Genomic DNA, 26322 nt, shown 5'->3' on the forward strand with positions numbered 1-26322 from the left:
TCAGTGGCGCAACCACCGCAAGAAAGGACATGCCACTTTAATTCTCTCCAATGGGAAATCAATGGGAGGCGATTTCGACTCTTTTTTGGTGTCCCGTGTGAACTGGGCCTAATAAAAATATATACATAATATTAATAATAAAACGAGTAACAACAACAGTTACATAAATATAATGATAATAATAATAATAATAATAATATTATTTTAGACATTTCTAGGGGCAATAATCCACGAGGACAAATATTTTAGCTCCGGCTCGGACTTTCTGAAACAAATAACTTTCCAGATACACAGACTCAGAATATTCCGCACGTGAATAGAACATTCCATGTCGATTTTTTCATGAATCATTTAATAACAGATAAACGCTGTATTGTTCACCAGATCCCCGGCCGCCTCTCCCGCGGTCTTATCAGTTGTTGACAACAAGGAGCTCCAACAAGTGCCAGCTCGTCAGGAGGCATTAAATCGTCAGGTCCATGTTTTAAAGTGTCAGTGTTGGGCAAGAGATAGAAAAGCCTTTCAGTCTGAGCTCTGCCCATGGGATGTTTTTGCCATTCCTATTGATTGTTATATAAAGGACTGCAGGTAAAAATACCTTATATACAGGCCCATGGTTGGAGGTAAAAATACCTTATATACAGGCCCATGGTCGGAGGTAAAAATACCTTATATACAGGCCCATGGTCGGAGGTAAAAATACCTTATATACAGGCCCATGGTCGGAGGTAAAAATACCTTATATACAGGCCCATGGTCGGAGGTAAAAATACCTTATATACAGGCCCATGGTCGCAGGTAAAAATACCTTATATACAGGCCCATGGTCGCAGGTAAAAATACCTTATATACAGGCCCATGGTCGCAGGTAAAAATACCTTATATACAGGCCCATGGTCGCAGGTAAAAATACCTTATATACAGGCCCATGGTTGCAGGTAAAAATACCTTATACACAAGCCCATGGTTGCAGGTAAAAATACCTTATACACAAGCCCATGGTCGGAGGTAAAAATACCTTATATACAGGCCCATGGTGGGAGGTAAAAATACCTTATATAAAGGCCCATGGTGGGAGGTAAAAATACCTTGTATACAGGCCCATGGTCGGAGGTAAAAAATACCTTATATACAGGCCATGGTTGCAGGTAAGAAATACCTTATATACAGGCCCATGGTTGCAGGTAAAAATACCTTATACACAAGCCCATGGTCGGAGGTAAAAATACCTTATATACAGGCCCATGGTCGGAGGTAAAAATACCTTATATACAGGCCCATGGTCGGAGGTAAAAATACCTTATATACAGGCCCATGGTCGGAGGTAAAAATACCTTATATACAGGCCCATGGTCGGAGGTAAAAATACCTTATATACAGGCCCATGGTCGGAGGTAAAAATACCTTATATACAGGCCCATGGTCGGAGGTAAAAATACCTTATATACAGGCCCATGGTCGGAGGTAAAAATACCTTATATACAGGCCCATGGTCGGAGGTAAAAATACCTTATATACAGGCCCATGGTCGGAGGTAAAAATACCTTATATACAGGCCCATGGTCGGAGGTAAAAATACATTATACACAAGCCCATGGTCGGAGGTAAAAATACCTTATACACAAGCCCATGGTCGGAGGTAAAAATACCTTATACACAAGCCCATGGTCGGAGGTAAAAATACCTTATACACAAGCCCATGGTCGGAGGTAAAAATACCTTATACACAAGCCCATGGTCGGAGGTAAAAATACCTTATATACAGGCCCATGGTTGCAGGTAAAAATACCTTATATACAGGCCCATGGTCGGAGGTAAAAATACCTTATATACAGGCCCATGGTCGGAGGTAAAAATACCTTATATACAGGCCCATGGTTGGAGGTAAAAATGTGTAACTGGAAAAAGTAGAGAAATTTTCGTATCAGACTTGAGAATAAGAGGGCAAAATATTACACCAATTCCAATGGGCTCCACGCAAATCCAAAAAATTTAACATTTTTAACCAACTTCAAAAACTTTACAGCATTTCCAGGGTTATACGGGCCTGAGTAATTTTTATACTATATTTACTGCCTTTATTTGGTCTTCTGTTACAGGCTACATAATAGAAAGGACATCCAACAATAACTATCTGCACTGGGGTGCAATGATCTGGGCTCATGGATTTGGTCATCATTATTAAGGTATGTTCACACAGGCTATTTTCAGCCGTTTTTCGGGCCATAAACGTCCCGAAAAACCAGCAGAAAAATCGGAAGCAGAACGCCTACAAACATCTGCCCATTGAGTTCAATGTGAAAAACGGCGTTCTGTTCCGACGGGGCGTTATTTTACGCCTCATTTTCAGTATGCAATGTGGCCACCATCGTATGGCTATTTAGTGCCCATGTACCCCTTAGGTTTCTGATCGATGCCCTATTTAAAGGTACAGTGCTTTATTTGCCGTCTCCTGATGTAATAATAAATTAATCATATTAAAGCTGCTCCGTTTACTAGAAAGGGGCCCTAATAAGTTAGGGCCACTACTTAGCAACATAGATGAAAAGAGACACCAACATGTAGTGACACTTCCTGAAAGTCAAAGATGGCGGCCGAGACCCAACACTAAATCATAGCTATTTTATCCAATAGGGAACTTTGTGTCTCCCGTCTATTTCGTGGCTTCCTTAGGGCACAGACTTTAATGGGGTACGTAACATACTGTGCCATATACATAACGGCTGCCGCCGGGCAGGACGCAGGCACTTTAATATAGACGAGAAATTGATTGAAATGCGCAGTGATCGCTCCCGTCTCTCCTTCCTGCCGGCTGACATGACCGGAGGGCAGCATTTGCCTGGTATTTTCTCCATGGCGCTTAGATTGACACACGTACAGCGGTAACTGTACCCTGTTGGGCGCCTGTGTCACATTTATTGAATATCAGCCTGGCACTGCGTGTTGTTGGCATCACACCAGCAGGAGCCGGTATTCTTCCAGGAGTCAGCAGGAAAAGCAACACTCGCCACCACCTGCCGTCCCCAGTGCCACACATCAGATATGTCACGTACTGCGGACCTGGCACTGACATCACACAGGTATTTAGTGGCTTTGTCTTATAAACTGGTAACATGTAGGAAATTAGAAAGATCTTCAGGTACATTTTTCTTATCCCCTTTCAGATGCTATAATGTCCCCCTCCATAATAGTACCAGCCAGAAGGCCCCCAGAACACTGCCAACCATGGTACTCCAAATACCGTAGTTGCCACAGTGCCCTCAGCAGAACACGGCCAACCACAGTACCCTGTAACAGCGGCCGCTACAGTGCCTCCACAGCATGGACCGCTGCAGTGCCTCCACAGCATGGACCGCTGCAGTGCCTCCACAGCATGGACCGCTGCAGTGCCGCCACAGCATGGACCGCTGCAGTGCCGCCACAGCATGGACCGCTGCAGTGCCGCCACAGCATGGACCGCTGCAGTGCCGCCACAGCATGGACCGCTGCAGTGCCGCCACAGCATGGACCGCTGCAGTGCCGCCACAGCATGGACCGCTGCAGTGCCTCCACAGCATGGACCGCTGCAGTGCCTCCACAGCATGGACCGCTGCAGTGCCTCCACAGCATGGACCGCTACATGTCTTCCTAGCAGTTATTGCTAAAGTGCCTCCATAACGGTGACCGCTACAGTGCCTACCTAGAAGAGACCGCTAGTGTTTCCCTAGCAGTGACATCTAAAGCGCCTCCATAATACTGTTACAGCGCCTCCCTAGCATTGACCGCTACAATGCCCCCATAACAGTAACAGATAAAATGGCTCCATAGCAATGCTAGCCACAGTGTTCCAATAACAGCCTCCACAGTGAGCCCAGCAGAACACAGTCATTGTACCCCCTTAACAGGGAGTCTGAAGCTCGTGATGGAGAAGAATACTTCCACTTCACCCCAGATGGGTCCAGCATAGAGAGAACCTCTGTGACTGATATGGGACCTCCTGCCAGGGGTGGAAAAACGGGCTTTGACTCCATCCCCCTCCCTATGGGCAGCGTGAACATGACGTGGTTTTCCACTATAATGACCTATTCCAAGAATCCCAGTTAAAGTACTGGTTATTCTCTGTAATTCCCATTCATTTCAATGGGGATCCCCTATTCAGGACCCTCATCTATTAGCCAAAACAAAGACCATCTCTCCCTCTGGAGGACCTGGTATGTCCGTGCATTACAAGGACAGCCTGATGATTTTGAAGCGGCAAGTTGTAATGCTTTATTTCTCCTGTGGTGGCGCTGCAGGGCAACTAAACACTTATTGCTGGGTTTCTACAGATTACAGCCAATTGCAATGCAGCACGACCCCCGTGATCTGCATAAAATTTGGGGACACTTCTAAAAAAAGGGGGTTGTCTAAAGCAGAGAACCCCTATAAGAGTCCTCATCAGTGTGCTGAAATAAAGGGAGTGTCCTGATACCCGGTTCTCACTAATGATGATGTCATGGACACAGAACTTATTCCAATGGAATTCTAATTAAAATTAAAGCACAATTGGAAAGAAAAATATTCCTATATCAATCGGTAACATTTAGCAGAGAAGTAATTGAGAGAAACTTGTGTTTCTGAGAGATAAATTACTCAGCGCTGCCCATAACCCTCCGCTTGTCCCACAGGATAGAACCAAATTTCACAGCGAGATGACTAATAGAGCGCGATCGTCTGAACGGAATAGATCAAAGCCACTTCACAAAGAACATGGTCACTATAAAGCCTAATCCATGATCTCAGCAGAGGAAACACAGAGACCGCTCGCCGGACAAAGTACCCCAAATCTCCCCCAAAACACGGACAAAATGTAACAATTTTTTATTTCGTTTTGTTTCATATTTTTGAAATCGCTCATTTTTATTATTATTATTCTTTTTATATATTTGTTTTTTATCTTTTTTTATTTACATTATTGCTGTTTACTTTCCCTCGGCTCCTTTACACACTTGCATACCAGTCATCTCGAAGTACGAGGGGCACTAAGAAGATAAAATAATCTTCGGCCAACAATTTTTATAATTTATTCTCCATAAACGAGCTCGGTTGTCTATGTTGTTGTTATGGAGGAGGAGATGGAAGATGAGCAGCTGCCAGATCCCTCCAGCCCCGCTTATCTTAGTCTCTGTTCACACTAGCCCCGTGGATTCTGTTTGGCCATGACGCTGTGACTGATCCCATATTTGGGCTCTACCTACTGCGCATTTCTTGCTGTAAAAAAAAAAAAAAAAAAAAAAAAAAAACGTAATAACCCTCATCGGAGGCTCCTAATGCACGTGTGAACGGAGCCTAAATCGGTCCAGAGATTTTTGTGGCTGTCGTTTACTTCTGCTCTGTGATTATCAGAGACTACGGCTTAGCTGCATTGTCTATTGGAGTCTGTGGTAGCCTGAAATCCCTTGTCTCATCAGAGGCTCATACTCCCATGCTTTACACTGCAGCTCTGCTTGTTCAGATTGGCTACTGTGTATAAGCATCAGCCCACCCCTGAAAGCATGAGTACTATTATAGATGTGAGAGAGTTGGGGTCCGATTACAGATTTGGCATCCGGGTCCAGGAGCACGCCTCTGAGTACCGATGTTCCCCCTATGTGGTAGAGGTGTCATTGGGCCCCATCAGGCACTAGGGCCCATGTGTAACGGCTACCTCTGCCTGCCCTATATCTATGCCCCTGCAATTTTCTAAATGTATCCAGGAACCAGACATCTCTTTCAGACTTCCCCCGGCAGTGACTGGCGTTATCAGTGATTGTTCTTTGTCCTGTTCGAGAACACGACCGGGTACAAGTCATCCTGCAGGACGTAATCACTAGCAGCTCTAGGTGTGAAGTGTGCGGAAGGATCGGTATAAGCCGCATGTCACCTAGGGATCATACACACTGCGAGCACTCAGTGAGTAGAAGCAGCAGCAAAAGCTACAGAATCCCAAAGGTACAACCTGTAAGGAATGTTTTATATCATAAGAAAACAGGGAAATTTAAAAGGGGAAATCCTGTCAAAATTATCTCTCGATAGGTCAGTTATGCGAGAAGGCAATGACTGATTTCCAGAATGAAGGGTCTCCCCTTTGGCATGGCGGGAGATTTCTGTTACTGAAAATCTGACACACTTTTAAAGCGCTACTGTCCAGAGAGGCTGTATACAGTGCCAGCATCCAACTGGAGAGGACATGAGGGAGGGGCATTGTGAGGAGGACCCTGTCAGTCAGCTGCTCTCATCCAATCAGCATTACTGAGAAAAATCACAACAGAGCTGATTGGCCTAGAGCAGGTGACTGGAAGCTCCTCCCTTTTGTCCTTTTCAGTTGGAGGCCGGCACAGTATATATAGTTTCCTATGAATTTTGCTTGATATGATTTTAAATACGGTGTACTGTAGATTGTGAGCTCTTGTGGGCTCGTTATATTGTACTCTGTTGTATTTATCATTTTTAGAATGTCCGCTATTTACTGATGTATTGGTGCCGGGTATTGATAGGATGGCAAGAACTTAAAGGGGTCCTTCAATTTCAGAATCGTCTGAAATGATATTTATCCATGTCGGAAGATTAAAACTGTGGTGGTCCTGGACCTGGTAACCCCAGAGTCCCTAAATAAGGAGTCCTAGCTAGACCTTAGCTTTTCTTGGCTCTGACTAATATACTGATTCACAATGGTGCGAAAATTGCTACTTACTATTGACTATGTCAGAACCCCCTATAGAGATGTAGCCCTTTATGGTCTATAAGGGGACTTATTATGGATTCTATGTACACCTACATCACTGCGGGCAGTGAAAGAAAAAGTCAATGTGAATGTTAAAGGGGAGAACTGACCCTGAAAGTAAACTGCAGTACCACTTTTGGCCACTAGGCCATTCTAGGTTTGTTTTAGCGCTCAGCAGCTGTTGTAGAACTACAAGTTCCAGTGCACATGTAGTTCATCAGCAGTGGTGTAGACTCCACAAGACGACTACCATCATTGGTGAACTTTTCACAAATATTAGGTAATTGCTTAAATAGTAATTTCCCAATGTAATGTTAACCCCATCATTGCCCCCATTACCTGGCAGAGTCATCTAACAACAACCCGGGGCTACATGGGATCCCCTATTACTATTGGTCTCTTTCCAATAAGGGAATTTTTATTGAAGGAATTTCCTAAAATTTTATGTAGGGTTTACTTATTTTAGGGTTTTTGTTTTTTTTAAATATATGACCACCCTTTGTCTTTTGCCTATGTTCTAAGGGGTTTCCAGATATAGCAGAGCTGAATCTGTCATTTGGCATAGGGACAACTCACTGAATTAAGATAACGCTGTACATTTACTTGCAGTGCCGTATAGAGTCCAATATCAAGGTATCAACAAACCCGACACCGCTACATCGGACAAACTCAGCGCCGCTACACCGGACAATCTCAGCGCCGCTACACCGGACAATCTCAGCGCCGCTACACCGGACAATCTCAGCGCCGCTACAACGGACAATCTCAGCGCCGCTACAACGGACAATCTCAGCGCCGCTACATCGGACAATCTCAGCGCCGCTACATCGGACAATCTCAGCGCCGCTACATCGGACAATCTCAGCGCCGCTACATCGGACAATCTCAGCACCGCTACATCGTAGGTGTCGTGTGTATGAGCTAGTGCTGGAACGTGTGTATGTTGTCATTGCGAGCATTTTCTATGCAATCACAAGGCCTGAATGTAAGCAAGTGGTAATCCAATCTCCCAGACAGCCTAAGGTGAAGTTCCCTGCATCTGTCTATTACCCAGTAAAATATTCCACCTTCCCCACTGCTCAGGGGCTCAGGAGAATTCTCTGCTCACTACAAAGGATTCTCCTCCAAGAACTCGCCGCACATTTTACTAGACAGAGACGAGCGCTAACCATTGTCTCCAGAAAAAAGGAAATCATTTATCAAACAGCAGACAAGGTGTATCCAGCAGCAGGGGCAGAATACAGCGCAAAAGACACATTAATATCATCCTGACACAAGGCAACTCTATATTATGATCTGCAGATGTAGTAGAGCTGATTTTGTCATTGGACTCACATTGGTTGTGCATGGTGAGAACTCTCTAAAGAAAGGTATTGCAGAAGATTTACCTGCAGTCCTATGCAAACGCCACAAATAAAGATGTAATGTAGCAGAACTGAGCTGGTCATAAGCTAGTAGGTTTGGCTACAATCCTAAAGATAAATCAAAGACAACAAGTACAGATGTAGCAGAGCTAAAGTGGTATTTCACTTTTATTTTTTTGGTGCACTGTGATTACTCCCAGAGTAAAAATAATAATACAGTAGGTTCACCTGCAGTCCTATGAGAAACCACCGACAACATACGGTCATATTGTAATGAGGGTGGCAAATACCTCAGCTCTGCTACATTTCTAACACATTGTAATATCAAGATGACTTGTGTCAATTCACAAACTCAGCAATTCTACCCGTGTAATACATTGTGGTATCAAGATGACTTGTGCAATTTTAGTCAGCTCTGCTACATCGGTAGTCCGTTGTGATGTTACTAGGACTTGACAAGTGAAACTCAGTCCTGCTAGATCTTCCACATAACTGATATCATGGCATATCATTACATAGTCACCTCTGCTACATCGATAGTGTATTGTGATGTTACTATGACTTGTGACAAGTGACAAACTCAGTCCTGGCAGATGTGTAATATAATCTGATATTACATATTATATAGTCAGCTCTGCTACATCGATAGTGTATTGTGATGTTACTATGACTTGTGACAAGTGACAAACTCAGTCCTGGCAGATGTGTAATATAATCTGATATTACATATTATATAGTCAGCTCTGCTACATCGATAGTCTATTGTGATGTTACTATGACTTGTGACAAATGTCAAGCTCTACATCTATAGCACAATGTGATATCAAGATGACACTTATAAGTTCCCGAACGCAGCTCTGCTACATCCATAACACATCATGGTGTCAAGATGCTCGGTGCCAATTTGCAGACTTCTGCTAAAAATGACAAACTCAGCTCTGCTACATCTCCATTCAACATTTTAATCTCCTTCCATAAACCTACTTACATATAGGACTGCAGCCTGGTCCCATCTGTTGCTGAACACCTCTCCACTGTACCAAACATCAGCAACAATCCCAACATGTGCAGCGGCGGCAGCACAGCCGGGAGCACGAGCCACTTTCCCTGTCTTGCAAATGAATCCATTCTTCTTATTTCCCCCCGGAATGTGGAGGTGATGGGTTGCAGATTTCTTGGAGGGTTTGCAATCAGGTCACCGCCACATTATCTTCCCCAGGACAGGGCAGAGTCCAGGATCTGGGTCTTTGCCTCCATTCTGTAAAGTTACCAGTTAGCAGAATGAGCCCAGACAGATGTTTCTAATATTTGCATTAGATCCACAGGGGTGGGTGGGTATTATTTTTAGGAGGTCCTTCCTGAAGGAGGTGGTAGTGGCGGCAGCGGCGGTGGTGTGGATTTTGGAGATGTACAAGTTATCCAGCTTCTCATTCCAATAAGCACAGTAGACCCCCCTTCCCTTTACTCCAACAGGAGCCTGTAAGCAAGCAGAGGAGGGGATTGTGCAGACAGGTCGCCTCCCTCTGGACAAATTACAAAAGATGTTCCCCTTTACAGTCTTCTCCCCTTAGAATTGCCTTCAATCAATGAATAGATGTATTTGGCTCTTGTAGATGTTGGTGACATAGTCTGATCCCCCTCCTCACCGCGCCTTGGCTTAGTCTCCGGGTCTCCGTTCATCTTGTAGATGGAGGAAATATTCTCGGTGGATTCTTTTATCCATACCTGCAGCTCAGGGATCCAGGGAGCCGGTGAATGTTCCCGGAGCCTCGGGAGTGTGCGTCCTACATCTGATTGTTTCCCTCGGCGAGATGAACAGTGGAAATTATAGACTGCGCTGTCTTCTCGCTTCCACACCTTTATCACCGTCCTCTGGGGAGACACCAAGTTAATAGCGGAGCAAAGGGGGGGGGCAGTGATGGACTAGATATGATGGGACTTGTTGTTCTACAGCGGCAGTGGGGACGAATGTGCAGACATAGGTCATATGGGAAGGGTACGCCGGTACTTGTAAGGCTATAGTTTGCCTAAACCCAGTTACAGATGTAGCAGGGCTGAGTTTGTCATTTGGCACTATGTGGTACGATATCACCATGTTATCTGTTATCATTGATAGGACTGCAGATAAAAACCACAGATGTACAAACAATGGAAACCATTTAATTGTAATGTCAGCTCTGCTACATCCGTACCTTGTGATATATTGGCTGGTTCAAGGCTCTGATATAACAGGGCACAGATCGCTATAGATTTAAAAAGCAAAAAACTTTTTTTTTTTTAACTTATCTTAGCATCCCCAAGAATAAACCAGAGGCGCACCCATACCAGTGCCAGCCTCAAATACCCACATAACGGCGTGTTTACCACAGGGACCCCCATAAGTATTCTAAGAATTGATGTCCCCAAATGTTCCAGCTACATGCTTACCCAGGGTACCAGCTGGAAAAGCAGCTGCCCTGGGGGGGGGGGGGGGGAGAAGGAAGAGGAAGAGGAAGAGGGAGAGGGAGAGGGAAAGGGAGAGGGAGAGAGAGAATAGAAAAGGGGATCTCAATTACACATCTCTCAGGACCTGGGCAGCAGTGGTGAGGAGGAGCTGTATATAATGGTGGCAGAGCATGCACGCTGTCACTCCATACATCTCTATGGGAGATATAGAAGCGGCTCCTTGGTGGGAGGGATGGTGGACTGGGGTCCCCCATTCTAGCGATCATGGGAGTCCATCCAGTCAAACCCCAACTGATCTGACATTTTTCCCCCTTTCCATATATAGGTGATAAATGTTGATGGCTGGAATACTCCTTTAATCATTGTATAATGAAAAGTCCTTCAGCTTTCTAATATACTTTGCATTTCAATTCCCTACCATTTTCAAGATCTCTGTTTATTGTCAGTGAATGGGAATATGCTTGCTTGAAAACCTGCCCTGACCTAACATTTCTCACTGATAAGAATTTGCTACAATTGTATCCAGGTGGCACAAATCTCTCTCCTGATAGATTGTTAAAATGTGGCAGCCAGTATCACCCTAAATTGGATACAATTGTAGCAAAGCTGCAGCTGTGAGAAGCATTAGATCTGTACATGTGACTAATGTGTAGGCTTAGACCAGGGAAAGCTGGAAACTAAGGTCAATCTGTTCAGTACACCTACCGGGGTGGCACGAGTTCTGTCCACCTCAGCTTGCCAAGCAAAGAGCATGTCTACCCAAATCCTAATGGGTCCCCGCGCCCAGTGGGCCCAAACATCTAACGCTGGCCCTCTTCTTGTCTCACTTTTGGAAAGGAAGCCCCTACTTTTGACTCAAATCCCTCTGTCCTCCGTTGTGCCTCTAGTCAATACATTTGCATACAATTCCTTTAATCCAAAATTCATGTGATTCCAGATAAAAAATTCTGGACAAACTGGATGTTTATGGAAAAATCTATAACTGGTGCCCGTCAGGGAAGGAAGGCAGCAGCAGATTTAATGTCAGCGCTTGAGGGGGGTTATTACTTTTCGGAGCAGAGATATAATTGCTGGACTCTGCTGACTCCGCTGCTTCTGGTATTTTGATTTCCCAGATGTTCTTACCTGGAAACTATTGCTGGAATAAGAGAATTTCTGGACTATCGGATGCCAGATTAAAGGATTTACTCTGTTGGCATGGTGACGGTACATTATGTTTGATGAATTCCGTTCATTGAGCGGTTGTCAGCGTATTATTATGTCACGCAATCATGGCCGCCAGTGACGAGAAGACGATTATTCTCTGTTTGTTAAACATTAAAATTCCTTCTGCTCAAATCTTTTTCCTTCTGTCACTCAGCAGGCTCCGGCTTGTAATTGTCGAAAATCTTTGACTGCGATCATCAAGGTCAACAGGAATCTGGGAGACGAGACGTGACGTCACCCCCCCCCCCTCTTAGAGAAGGGGGGGGCAAGAAAGCTGGAAATGACCCAGGAAGGGACACGGTGTCTCAAGCCAGAGATCGTTCTTCAACCTCGTCCCAAAATTTGCCACATATATATATAATGTATGTCGGAGGTCGGGTGGGTGGGGGTTAGGAGCGGGCTCACGCGCTGAGCTCGCTCCATAGAATGAGCGCGTCGGCTGTATGTAACAGCCGAGGCGTCAGTGTAACGAGCGGGACCCCGCTAATTTAACCCCCTTAGATGCCACAGTCGAAAGCAACCGCAGCATCTAAGCCGCTAGAAACAGGGGGGTGGCTCCCTGTGACGTTGCATCAACCACCCACGGCGTGATCGCGCGAGTATAAAAAAATTGGCATAACTGGTATTGCTGAGTCCGTCAATGTCTGAACTATTAGGCTGGGTTTACACGACCTATTTTCAGGCGTAATGGAGGCGCCAATACGTCCAATGCAATGTGCAGCAAAATTCCTTTAATCCAGCATTTGATAATCCAGAAAGTGTGATAATCCGGCAGTCCCCAGCACAAATCTGCAATATGATGTGGAATTTCACAGGAGCTGAACCGCAATAAGAAGTCACTTATAGTATTACCGTATATTTTGTGTCGTCTTTCTGAAGGACCCTAATAAATGCTTTTTATACGCTACTATAATCCAATAATCCAGAATATTTCATCTGCCAGGACCTGCCAGGTCCTATTGATGTGAGATTAAAGGAATTTTAGGTTATGTTCACACAGAGTGTTTTCAGGCGTATTTCAGGCCGTTTACGCCTCGAAAAACACCTGAAAAAACGGAAGCAGAACGCCTACAAACATCTGCCTAATGATTTTAATAGGAAATACGGCGTTCTGTTCCGACGGGATGTTTTTTTACACCTTATTTTCCAAAAATGGCACGTAAAAAGATGCCCGCAAAAAAGAAGTGCATGTCACTTCTTGGGATGTTTTTGGAGCCGTTTTTCATGGACTATAGAAAAACAGCTCCAAAAACGGCCATAAAAAACGCCCGTCTGAAAATCAGGAGCTGTTTTCCCTTGAAAACAGCTCCGTATTTTCAGACGTTTTTTTGCTAAGTGTGTGAACACAGCCTTACTGTACTAGTCTTCACACAGACAGCTTGTTATGTCCTTGTTAGGACTCATCAGTGCAGAATAGGACATTCCATTAAAAGGAACCTGTCAGCAAGATCATCCGCTCTAACTGAAGCCAGTGACAGGTCCCAAGATCCTAATGAACTGTGTCTTACTCTAAAGCGCGGCCGCATTTTGGAGAAAACCTGGTTCAAACACAGACTCCCGCGTCAGTCACTAGGTCATGCTGCCCAGTTTAGTGGGCAGCTGACAGGTTCTTGCTGACAGGTTCCCTTTAGAGGGTCTTTCCCTAAGAACAAAAAGTAGCCAGCAACCTGTTCATTTAGTTCAGGGCTCTCCAGCTGTTACAGAACTATAACTCCCAGCATACTCTCGCAGCCAAAGGCTAAGAATTTATTCCAGTTGGCAGGGCTTCCAGAAGCAGTCACATGACACAAAGTCACATGACTCCGATATACTACTCCTAGATATTAAAGGGGTTATCCAGGATTCCAAAAACAGCACCAGACCGGTTCATGGCTTATCTGGTATTGCAGCTCAGCTTCATTGAAGTAAATTCAGCTGTAATACCACAGACAACCTGTGGAAAGGTGTGGCGCTGTTTTTGGTGGAAATCGCCACTCCTTAGAATTGAGGGGAAACATGGCATCAGGAATGGCAGTATACGGTGCATTCAGGGCCGGTAACAGCAGCGGTGTGCGCTTCCTCTATGGTGGGGAGGCCACTGAATATCCCTTCGCACATTTAATGCTTTAAAGCTTAACAATCTGGGTGTCTAAAGCGGAATGACTTCTCCTATAGAAGAAGTAATAGTGGCCATATTGGTGGTCACCCAGCTTTCCCTGGACCAGATAAAACAAAGAAACTAACTTTAAACATTAGGACAACTCAACCACGTATCGGTCGCTTTGATTTTAGGTGAACTAGCCCTTTAAATAAACTCTCAAAGTCTTCAATACCGACACAAATGGTGAAAAGCACCGAATTAGACAACATAGTTGATAGGTATCGGACGTGTGTCGTCACATGGGATGTGGACAGGCATGTTGGCAGTCATATAAGGCCGGAGCACAGACCGCTCCAGGTGTCAGCCCCATTACCCAGCCAAAGAAAGCGCAGCCATTAGATGCACCGCTCTCTCCATTAGAGGGTCCCGGATAAAGGACCCTTCATTAAGCAACGCGCCTGGCCTTGCATCTGCTGCACTCAGTATGTTAATACAAGAAGATTGCCGGCCTCATTCTTCCATTTGCTGAGTTTTGCCATGAAATAGGGACGGCACAGAAATCATCAGTCCAATTTAGCAGGTACCTACAATAATCATAAATAGCGTTACCGGTTGCATCGCGCCGCCTTGACGTGTCCCTGTTGTTTACGCATATGTTATCATTAATGAGGGAGGCTTTAATCTCTCCGGAATATAAAATGCATCCTTTTTTACATACTCATTAATAGTCAGGGCCATGGATCATATATGTGAGCTGCACATTAGTCTGTAGCTAATAATATACCATATTTAAAGGGACGGTGCTTACATTTAATTTATTTTTTTCTTGTTTTCTCTTATGGCTTTCATTGAATCCATCCTTGTATCATTTAAAATGATTCTTAGTACAATGTTTCCTGCTCAGTCTGGTAAGATTTTCTTAGTGGTATATAAATCTGTCCACTAGGGGTGCTATTCTATGGGATGTTTTCAGCTTTCCTGCCATAGTGCTCATTCTGTTGGCTCCTTCACAGTCAAAAATGGCACTTAAAAATTGTCAAAAAGATGGAGACTCTACTTAAACAAATATTCTAGTAGAAATCGTACAATTTATATTACCGTCCAGAAACTGTTGCTGAAAAGATGTCTTCCCGGATCCAGTTCTTCGTGGCTGCCACATCATTGGCGCTGGGGTTATGGGTCTGGTCCATACTAAATTTCTATACAAAAGGAACAAATATAATTAGCATGAACCTAATACTACCAGAGCCCTTGATACAACAGAGGTCCTATACAAAGAACGCGCTAATCTTGTCTATCGATACGAAAACAACGGGACCCAAGAAGAATTATGAGCAGCAGGGTCACATCTATGGTACAGAACAGCTGATGGTGCATATTGCAACCAACAGCCCCCAAGGCCATTGTAAGGGTATTATACTTAGCAGTACATAAGACAACTGCCCCCATAGAGGTCAATGCCCTCCTGGACATGAGGGGTCCCTGACCATATGGCAGCTTCCGCCACTTGTGAGATAGGATGGAGCAGGGAAGACTACTCTACTGCACACCAGATATGACCTACACTAAAAAAAACTCCCAACCGGAATAGATAAAAAGGACTCCTTACAAAGCATCTTCAGGGTGAGAAGGTATCAGCACCACAGCCATTATAATGCAGGGATAGATAGATAGATAGATAGATAGATAGATAGATAGATAGATAGATAGATAGATAGATAGATAGATAGATAGATAGATAGATAGATAGATAGATAGATAGATAGATAGATAGATAGATAGATAGATAGATATAGATAGTGTTCCAAATTATTATGCACATTGGATTTAAGTGTCAAACATTTATTAGTTTTTCAATTAAACTCATGGATGGTATTGTGTCTTAGGGCTCTTTGGATTATTGTAATCAAATCTCAGACACCTGTGATAATTAGTTTGCCAGGTGTGCCCAATCAAAGGAAAACTACTTAAAGAGGCTCTGTCACCAGATTTTGCAACCCCTATCTCCTATTGCATGTGATCGGCGCTGCAATGTAGATTACAGTAACGTTTTTATTTTTTAAAAAACGAGCACTTCCCCAGGTCCTGCATTGTGTCAGACGAGCGAGGACACATCGGCACCAGAGGCTTCAGTTGATTCTGCAGCAGCATCGGCGTTTGCAGGTAAATCGATGTAGCTACTTACCTGCAAACGCTGATGCTGCTGCAGAATCAACTGTAGCCTCTGGTGCCGATGTGTCCTCGCTCGTCTGACACGATGCAGGACCTGTGAGTGACGTCACAGATCTGCACTGCCAGAAGCTGGGCGTTCTGAAGAGAAGTGGATGATACTTGTCGTCAGAACGCCCAGCTAGTAAAAGAAGTAAAAACGCCCCGATGTACGCACATAATACACGCCCACTTGGACTTTTACTTTTCAACACGCCCACTTGGACTTTTGCAAGCCTCATTTGCATAAATACAAAAATGGTCATAACTTGGCCAAAAATGCTCATTTTTTAAAAATAAAAACGTTACTGTAATCTACATTGCAGCGCCTATCTGCTGCAATAGCAGATACGGGTTGCAAAATCTGGTGACAGAGCCTCTTTAAGAAGGACGTTCCACATTATTAAGCAGGCCACAGATTTCAAGCAATATGGGGAAGAAAAAGGATCTCTCTGCTGCCGAAAAGCGTGAAATAGTGCAATACCTTGGACAAGGTATGAAAACATTGAATATTTCAAGAAAACTTAGGCGTGATCATCGTACTGTTTAAAGATTTGTGGCTGATTCAGAGCACAGACGGGTTAGTTCAGATAAAGGCATAATGAGGAAGGTTTCTGCCAGACAAATTAATAGGATTAGGAGAGCAGCTGCTAAAATGCCATTGCAAAGCAGCAAACAGGTATTTGAAGCCGCTGGTGCCTCTGGAGTCCCGCGAACCTCAAGGTGTAGGATCCTCCAGAGGCTTGCAAGTGTGCATAAAGCTGTTATTCGGCCACCCCTAAACAATGCTCACAAGCAGAAACGGTTGCAGTGGGCTCAGAAATACATGAAGACTGATTTTCAAACTGTTTTGTTAACTGATGAGTGCCGTGCAAACCTGGATGTTCCAGATGGATGGAGTAGTGGATGGTTGGTGAATGGCCACCATGTCCCAACAAGGCTGCGACGTCAGCAAGGAGGTGGCGGAGTCATGTTTTGGGCTGGAGTCATGGGGAGAGAGCTGGTAGGCCCCTTTAGGGTCCCTGACGGTGTGAAAATGACCTCTGCAAAGTACGTAGAGTTTATGACTGACCACTTTCTTCCGTGGTACAAAAAGAAGAACCGTGCTTTCCGTAGCAAAATTATCTTCATGCATGACAATGCACCATCTCATGCTGCAAAGAATACCTCTGTGTCATTGGCTGCTATGGCCATAAAAAGGAGAGAAACTCATGGTGTGGCCCCCATGTTCCCCTGACCTCAACCCTATTGAGAACCTTTGGAGCATCCTCAAGCAAAATATCTATGAGGGTGGGAGGCAGTTCACATCAAAACAGAAGCTCTGGGAGGTTATTCTGACATCCTGCAAAGATATTCAAGCAGAAACTGTCCAAATACTCACAAATTCAATGGATGCAAGAATTGTGAAGGTGATATCAGAGAAGGGGTCCTATGTTAACATGTAACTTGTCCTGTTACGTTTTTTTTGGATTGAAAGAGCTTTTGACTTCTGTAAATATGACCTCCTGATGCTGCAAATTCAACAAATTACCATTTTAGTCTCTTTACAACCTTTAAAATGTTTTGATCTCTGTTGTGCATAATAATGTGAAGCATTTTGAGTTTTTTTACTTCTAAAAAAAAATCTGTTATCATTAGGAGATTTGTTCAATAAAATTTGCAATATACTCCAACGGTTGATGCTGGAAGATTATACTGACTGTCATTTGCATCGACTATTTAGGAAAATCAGCGAAAAATAACATTTGCAAAATAATTTGGAACTCTGTGTAGATAGTTACGATACCATGTGTAGGATTAATTAAACAAATAGATTGCCTCAGCTTTAGGGAAAGACTTGTGAGCGGAATATAGAAGACATATCTATGGGATACATCTGTATTAGGATCGATCTTCCCTGCGAGATCTATGTGATAGATGTGACCAGCAGGTCTGTAGTAGATGAATAAATCATAAATGACTCCGCACACACGGACGCCAAATACAACCGCTTACCTGCCTGCCAATGAAAGACCAAGTCCTCTCGGAATTGAAATCTACACTAGAAGTTGCTTTAATGCAGCCCCCCCCCCCCCTCTCTTTAGTTGCAGTTCTTGCCCTGAGAGCGAAATGAATGAGAACTGCTCTCCGTGCCATTTTGTGTTCGGCCGGGTTCCCATGTAGAGTAAACGCTGCCGAATTTCCACAATGGAATTCTGTGCGGATATTCCTGCAGCTTTTGCAGCAGCAAAGTGGATGACAATCTCATGCCCACGCTGCGGGAAAAAACGCAGCGTAAACGATTGACCTGTGGTGCGGAATTTCAATCCACAGCAAGTCAATTTATGTTACGTTTTTGTTGATTTTCTGTTACGGGTTTTCCCGATTGAATTCAATGGGGATGCAAAACCCGCAACAGAGAGCCAAGTTTTGCGGCGGAATCACATGACCTGCAACGTCATCTCAGAGGGAGGGGTAAGAACGGACATTTTATTTTTTTTCCCCAGTGCTGCTTTCCGCAGAGGAAATACCGGCCGAAAATTGGACAGAATGTACTGCGGGTACCAGGTCGGATATGCAGTGTGATTTTTACGCAGCGTATCCGATCTGTGGAAACCCGGCCTTAGCCTGGGATCCTACAGTGCAAATTTGCTGCAGATTTTGCATGAGGTTTTTTTTAAAGTCAAAACCAGGAACGGAACCTAAACAGAAGAAATATATAAACAAAGGCCGTAGAGGTCGCTCTCCTTGGCTTACAAAATGAAGTAAAAATCTACAACGAATCTGCACTGTGGGAACCCGGCCTACAGGTGTGGGGGGGGGGGGTCTCATTTTACTTTCTCCAGCAGAAAAAGGGGATGAAAGAAGTAAACCGAAATCCTAATCAGGCCAGATGTTTCTCATGGTCTCTTTAATCAATTTGGAGTATCTCGGTTCGGTAAAAAGAAAGGATCATGTTACAATTAGAACAACAATTGATCCATAAAAGGGAATATTCAACCTTTAACACCATATTGTTTTTGGATTTTATCAAAATTCTGTTCTGATTAATTTTTTCTTACAAATTTATAGCGGTCGGAGATCCATTTTTCTGATACAGAGCTTCGAATTCGCTCTGCCCTCAACCACCACTAGGGGGAGCTCACTGGATACGGATTTATAATTGAGTTTAAAGAGGTTGCCCCACAAAACATATGTATCCCCTATCCTGTGGACTGGGTATACATGTGTGATCACAGGGGGTCCAACCGCTGGGACCCCCAGCTATAAGGAGAATGGGGGACTGAAATCCCCAGAACTGCCCCATGAGAAGCATGGAACTTCCGGGGTTCCGTGTCCGGTGTGTATCCAGAAGCGCCATAGAACGGAATGGAGCGCCCGTCGCACTTGTGCTGTCGGACCCCCAGCTATCACACATGTATCCTGTGGATAGGGGATACATGTGTTTCGTGGGACAACCCCTCTAACATAGCATCAATATGTAGTAAACTCCCCCTTGTGGTGGCTGCAGGTAGCAGAATTTTATTATTTAACGGTCTATATATAAAAAAATAAAAAAAATTATGATATATTAAGAAATTAATCAGCACAGAATTTTGGACTTTAGAATGGATTAAAAAAACAACTTTTTATTGATCTTACAAATATTTTTTTTCAAGTAAATCCCCCTAACAAAAAATATTTTACATGTTTTTGTTTATTTTCGCTCCTTTTTTCCCCCAACCACTTGTTGATCACACAGGATTATTAACGGGACAGATTTTTCTTTCTATTAAATGAATCGAACGTATTCAATGATAAGTAACGTCAATCAGTTCCATCGGAGCATACGTGTATGAATATGGTGTCTCCTTGTGTGGAAAAAAAATCTAATGGATTTCCATTTCTTATGTTGTGAATAGTAGCGTGAAATTTCCTGAAATGGATGTAATAGAGCTGCGTCTACTCCCACCAAATACATGATGAGCGCTGCTAGTAAAATTAAAGTACCTTTATTCCGGGGCCTACAAAATAGAACTTGTCAACTTGTCAAAATAGAGGAACCTTTAATGATGTGTTGTCGTTAATGCAGGTACAAAATTCTTTTTTTATTTTATATTTTTTTTCATTTTTCAAAGGAAATGTTGGAAAGCCTCTATTAATAGGTTCTGGGGATTTTTCTTTTGCAGTAAAGAAAAAAAAAATACATACAAAATGTTCTATAAAAATGTTGTAATAAAATATAATAAAAAAATAATGATGGTCCCTAAAGTGATTTTTTTTTTTTTTTTTTTCCTACAGCAAAAAAATGGGACTGAAAAGGTCAAACCTACACCATTCAGGCAGTGAGATTATTAACGGAGTTGTCGTTTTAAGAAAACCCATTTCCAGACTGGGTTTGTAGAAGATCACAAAAACATTGCTGCAATTTTCACAAAACAGCGCCACTCTTATCCATGGATGTGTCTGGTATTGCACCTCAGCCCCATTTACTTGAATACAGAAATACCCAACACAGGTCATGGACAAGAGTGGTACAGTTTCTAGCAATGTTCCTCTAATCTCATACAACCCTATAATATATATAAGAATTTGGTTATCAAATACATCTGGTTCAAGAATTTATTGAAATTTTTGAAGTGTGGGGAGGAAACCCTCACAATCATGAGGGTATTCGGTACCACACAGACAATTCTTCTCCCACAATGCACTACTTGTAAGTGTATAACATGAATGATCTCAGCAGAATTATATTATTTCAAATATATAAAATGAATCATTCAGAATTAAAGGAGAACACCATAATTATTATTTAGAACAGTTTTTTTTGCACAAGTACCAATATGCCTATGATAACATTGAACCACCAGAGCCCAAGACAGGGAGCATTGTCATTGGAACGCAGAAACAGGGGAGCTTTAGGTATTGCCCCTGTACATTGATATACATGATCATATTTCTCATGTACACTGAGGCGCAGTTGTATTTTTTTTATAGAAAAAGTAGGAGTTGGAGGAAATTATTTTTTTTAAATCCAACTGCTAATGTGATGGTACATATTATATTACTGCTCCTAATAATAAACTAGTATATGATGTCACAGCAATTTACTTAGAGAGCTGTGATGTCATAGCCGATTGAAACGTGGTGATCATAATCACAGTAGATTACTTGTTACCAGTCAGAACCCCACTTGTCACAACGGTTTACCTCATTTTAACACACTTGTGATGTCACAGGACCCGACAACTGTTTACCTGACTAAAATGAAATCGTTGTCACATCAGCTTGTCAGAAAGATATGGAATCTGATTGGCCACCTCTTCCATACAGTGTCGCTACTACATCGAACCACATGTATTTTAGTTATTCATTTGGCTTATTCTGTTTTAATGTTTAATATTTGAGCTTAGCTTTTACCTGCTTTCAGCTTTCAGGCATCATTTCTGTCTGTAGTAGGTGCAGTACATCGACGACATCTCTCCATACACTGCAGTGCAAACAGTGACACCTCCTGGCTAAAATGTGAAATACAGTTTTTTAGAGAAACATCAGTAGGAAAGTTTACTCAGAATCATTGTTACAGGATAGACCCCTAATGATGCCATACATGTGTATTGCGTGACTGTAAAACATCAGCTACATTTCTGGATCAGAACTGGTGAGATGTGACAAAGTACTGATTATGGCGGTAGGGATTGTTCTCCACCTCTTGTCACTCATATCATTGAAGAACACTACAGTAAGCCTCTCCCTAGCCTGGAATGGTTGATAACAGGGAGCAATAGAGATTTTCAACCCTACAGCAAACGGAGAAGATAAAATAATTTGTGTGTCCCTTTGGCTGCTACCTGTAAGTAACCACATACAGTCTTACATGTCTGTAATCAATTTATACTGGATTATTATTTTACCGGTGTTACTTGAAAAGGGTTACTGAGAGGAGGGGTCGCCTTTCACAAGTTTACCAATATTGGATGCAAAATTGCAGCAAGTGTGTAGCATTAAATGTGACCATATTACGGGGACACAATAATCTATGGTCCCATACTACACCTCCATGCACCCCCGGTTTTATACGAACCGTTGTAAATTCCATCATATGCTGTATTACACAGGTATCCTTTCCTGAAAGCATTGCAAGTGAATGAGGCTGAGCTGTACTAAGACAAGGCCCATGGACAAGGCACAGTTTCTAGAAGAAAGCAGTCATGTTTGTCTAATCTCATACAATCCCTTTGAGTGCAGATTTCGCTAAATGTTTGGAGTTTTGATATCGCTATGTCACATACTATCACTTTAGGATATATATTTTCTGTAAGGACATGTATAGTTTTGTGTTCCAATAAGTTGTAATTTATAGCAAACTTGGGTATATTACATTTCAGTCCTATGCAAGCAGCGAGCACAAGGATTGTTGTTTTATCACCGATTGTAATTTAGTTGCGGTTTGCTGCCATCTGGTGGTCATCAGGTGTTACAATTTATCAAGCCAATATTTGATACAAGGCATTAAGTATGGAGTATTGTATCTTCCAATTTCATTGAGTCAATAAATCGAATGTATGTCAAGTAAATTAGAAAGTGGCATAATGGACACTGCCAATTATCTTCACTGCAGCCATTGTTTAAATGAGTGTTTTACATACGCAAACCTCCCATCCTGTACTGCACTCATCAGCATATTTCGATCATTAAACTTAGTCAATTTAGAAATCTTCTGAAACTGGACGGCGTGCAATAAAACCCTAGAGCCAACAAGACTTCTTCCCAGATTGCTACACCCAGCATCTCTAATAATAATCATTATATAGCGCCAACATATTACACAGTCAATGACAATCCACAACAATGAACCGGTTTTGCTGCCTCTCTGGGACCATCACAAGTGCTGCTGGGGCAATACAACAGCTAGTACTGGTGGGTAACACCCTGCGACTCTCCAGCTGTTCAATAACTACAACTCTCAGCATGCCCTGACAGCCAGAACATAGAGTTTAAAGCCAGTTGTACTATCTGAGGGCAGCATAGAATAAAGGAGGAGATGCGGAGCTCAGGGATATTTCGTTTTCTATGGTTTGATTCAGTATTTTCATGTAAAAAGCTGTTTAAATGCTGCCAGGAGGATGAACCTGTGAGTCCTTCTTCCCCCGCCCACATGCAGTGATTGACAGAATTTCCAGTATGAATTTGAAAACAGGAGGGGCGGGCAATCAGCAGTTTGAGGGCGGGGGAAGAAGGACTCCCAGGCTCATTCTTCCTGGCAAAATTTAAACAGCTTTTTACATGAAAATTCTCAAATCAAAACAGAAAACTATATATCCCCGAGCTCCGCATATCCCCAACCTTAGCATATCCCCCAACTATGCTGCCCACAGATCTGACACAAACCTGCAGGTCACCTAATCTCAAAGCAGTGAAAAATGCAGATGGAATTATGCTCACCTGAGCAAGTTGTGCAAGAGGCAGGCACAACTCACTGAAGGATTCGATTACAGCTTTCCATAGGAAACTAGGAAGAGGAAAAGGAGGGAGCAGAGCCAGAGAGAACAAGATGGGCTGCAGCTTCTAGTAAGTGTTATATCTCACCCCAGTACTGGATTCTTAACTACACTGCCCATTACTGCTGTATAATCTCCTTCATGCTGCTGCTGATACGGAGGGTGGGCTGCAAAGTGATAGAACTGGACATTCTGCTTCCATATGTGAGCGGTGTATAGAAGACACTAGCTCAGAGAAGACTGAGAATTCGAGGAAGCGCCTGCAGAGGGGGAAAAAAAATGCTTAAAAAAAAAAAAGAAAAAGCAGAATACAAGTCACAATGTCCAGAACTAGTATTATTCCTCATGTACACACATGACCGCTTATTCTGAAAAGCCACCTGAAAGGTTAGGTACACTTTAACCTCCACTATAACTCTGGGTAGAGTTTAAGAACCAAAGCCCAGTATACAGTTACCATCCAGTTTTACAAAGACTGAATGAAATATAAAACGGCATTGTTAAGCTCAGGTACATTCCTCACCCAGCCTTGTGTCATTCTCCACTGCAGTTCTGGCATTCTATTCATGAACCAGGATCTACAATGCTTTGGGCAATTTCTCAGGAGGGAAGTGTTTGATACGTTGTTGTAGATCATGAAATAGTGGAAAAACAGATTATTAATAAGATGAACACCTATATAAAAGAAATACAGGAAATTAACGCCCAAACAACGGACTGCAAAAAAATGCCATTTGAGACGCTAGAACGAAGTAAGCTACATTTAATACAATATAAAGGCGATTTTTCCGCTCACTAATACTACAGGTCACAGATCGACGACTCGCTAGTTATTGTCGCACTACAGCTCCAGTAATTATACAGTTTTCTGGTAGCAAATTCTTTACTCCGCTGAGAGGGTGAATATCTAATGTAATATCAGTCAGCAATCAGAGGTTTTCCCTCCTCCCTCGTATTCGTGAAGTCCGGGCTTTTTAAATTAAACAGAAATGAGCAGAAATAGAAAAATACATTTAAATTGTAAATAAAGCAACACGAATGGGGTCCGGCCGAGCTCATTACTAGTAATCAGGACACATTGTCAGCGGAGCCGAGAGGAACAAACACTCACGAGATCAGTAATACAGACTATTTAAATATCAATAGACGTCATTAACATGAGAGGCGATCGGCACATTTCATGATTACACAGAAGCTCCTTAATCACAGTTTAAGTTTGCATAACTTTTGGCTTGAAAATATCTGAACATTCTCTAAGTAGTTACAAATATGAAGAAAGTCACGGGCAAGTTTACAGTTCCTGGTGGCGTAATGGTTACAATCCAGATTCTTGTGGCCCAGCGGTATAGCGTCCAGCTATTGGTGACCTAGTGATTTTGAATCTAGCCCCTAGCAGCCCAGTGGTTTTTCGTGTCCGAGTCCAGGTGGCCCAGTGTACAAGCCCAGGTGGCCTAGTGGTATAGGTTTCCAGGCCCTGGTGGCCTAGTGGTATAGTTTCCGAGCCCTGGTGGTTTAATTTCCGAGCCCAGGTGGCCTAGTGGTATAGTTTGCGAGCCCTGGTGGCTTAGTTTGCGAGCCCTGGTGGCCTAGTGGCTTAGTTTGCGAGCCCTGGTGGCTTAGTTTGCGAGCCCTGGTGGCTTAGTTTGCGAGCCCTGGTGGCTTAGTTTGCGAGCCCTGGTGGCTTAGTTTGCGAGCCCTGGTGGCTTAGTTTGCGAGCCCTGGTGGCTTAGTTTGCGAGCCCTGGTGGCTTAGTTTGCGAGCCCTGGTGGCTTAGTTTGCGAGCCCTGGTGGCTTAGTTTGCGAGCCCTGGTGGCTTAGTTTGCGAGCCCTGGTGGCTTAGTTTGCGAGCCCTGGTGGCTTAGTTTGCGAGCCCTGGTGGTTTAGTTTGCGAGCCCTGGTGGTTTAGTTTGCGAGCCCTGGTGGTTTAGTTTGCGAGCCCTGGTGGTTTAGTTTGCGAGCCCTGGTGGTTTAGTTTGCGAGCCCTGGTGGTTTAGTTTGCGAGCCCTGGTGGTTTAGTTTGCGAGCCCTGGTGGTTTAGTTTGCGAGCCCTGGTGGTTTAGTTTGCGAGCCCTGGTGGCCTAGTGGTTTAGTTTGCGAGCCCTGGTGGCCTAGTGGTTTAGTTTGCGAGCCCTGGTGGCCTAGTGGTTTAGTTTGCGAGCCCTGGTGGCCTAGTGGTTTAGTTTGCGAGCCCTGGTGGCCTAGTGGTTTAGTTTGCGAGCCCTGGTGGCCTAGTGGTTTAGTTTGCGAGCCCTGGTGGCCTAGTGGTTTAGTTTGCGAGCCCTGGTGGCCTAGTGGTTTAGTTTGCGAGCCCTGGTGGCCTAGTGGTTTAGTTTGCGAGCCCTGGTGGCCTAGTGGTTTAGTTTGCGAGCCCTGGTGGCCTAGTGGTTTAGTTTGCGAGCCCTGGTGGCCTAGTGGTTTAGTTTGTAAGCCCTGGTGGCCTAGTGGTTTAGTTTGCAAGCCCTGGTGGCCTAGTGGTTTAGTTTGCAAGCCCTGGTGGCCTAGTGGTCTGGAGTCCAGCCAGTCCTGTGGTCCAATGATTTACTGTCCAGTCCCTGTAGTCAGTTTCTTTATTGTGCAGTTAACAGTAGATGGCCCCCTTAAACTCAGGCAACTTTATATTTCCATCATGGCAGACAAATCTGTATTTCAAAGGTCCATGAGATTTGTCTAGTGCAATGTTACTTCTGATCTACAGATGGAGTTGTCATATTTAGAGGTTAGTGAGAACTTTATATACAGAAACGTGGAGCTGATTTTGCAATATGTACAAATCATCAATGTGTTCTCTGTAGTCCGTGTGTAGGCCGCTCATCCAGGTAATCACCATTCTCTCCGGAA

General features: G+C 43.6%; 1 protein-coding gene across 1 annotated transcript in view; it reads right to left on the reverse strand.

The window, feature by feature from the left end:
* MEGF6 (multiple EGF like domains 6) overlaps window positions 1–9884 on the reverse strand; it is a 224544-nt gene extending 214660 nt beyond the window's left edge. Inside the window, exon 1 of the mRNA XM_075839401.1 lies at window positions 9074–9884. Within this exon, the coding sequence (XP_075695516.1) occupies window positions 9074–9213 (140 nt within the window). The 5' untranslated portion in view covers window positions 9214–9884. The remainder of the gene's footprint in view (window positions 1–9073) is intronic.
* Window positions 9885–26322: the final 16438 nt, after the last annotated feature.

Source organism: Rhinoderma darwinii, chromosome 10 (genome assembly GCF_050947455.1).
Source record: "Rhinoderma darwinii isolate aRhiDar2 chromosome 10, aRhiDar2.hap1, whole genome shotgun sequence".
In the NCBI taxonomy this organism is placed as follows: domain Eukaryota; kingdom Metazoa; phylum Chordata; class Amphibia; order Anura; family Rhinodermatidae; genus Rhinoderma; species Rhinoderma darwinii.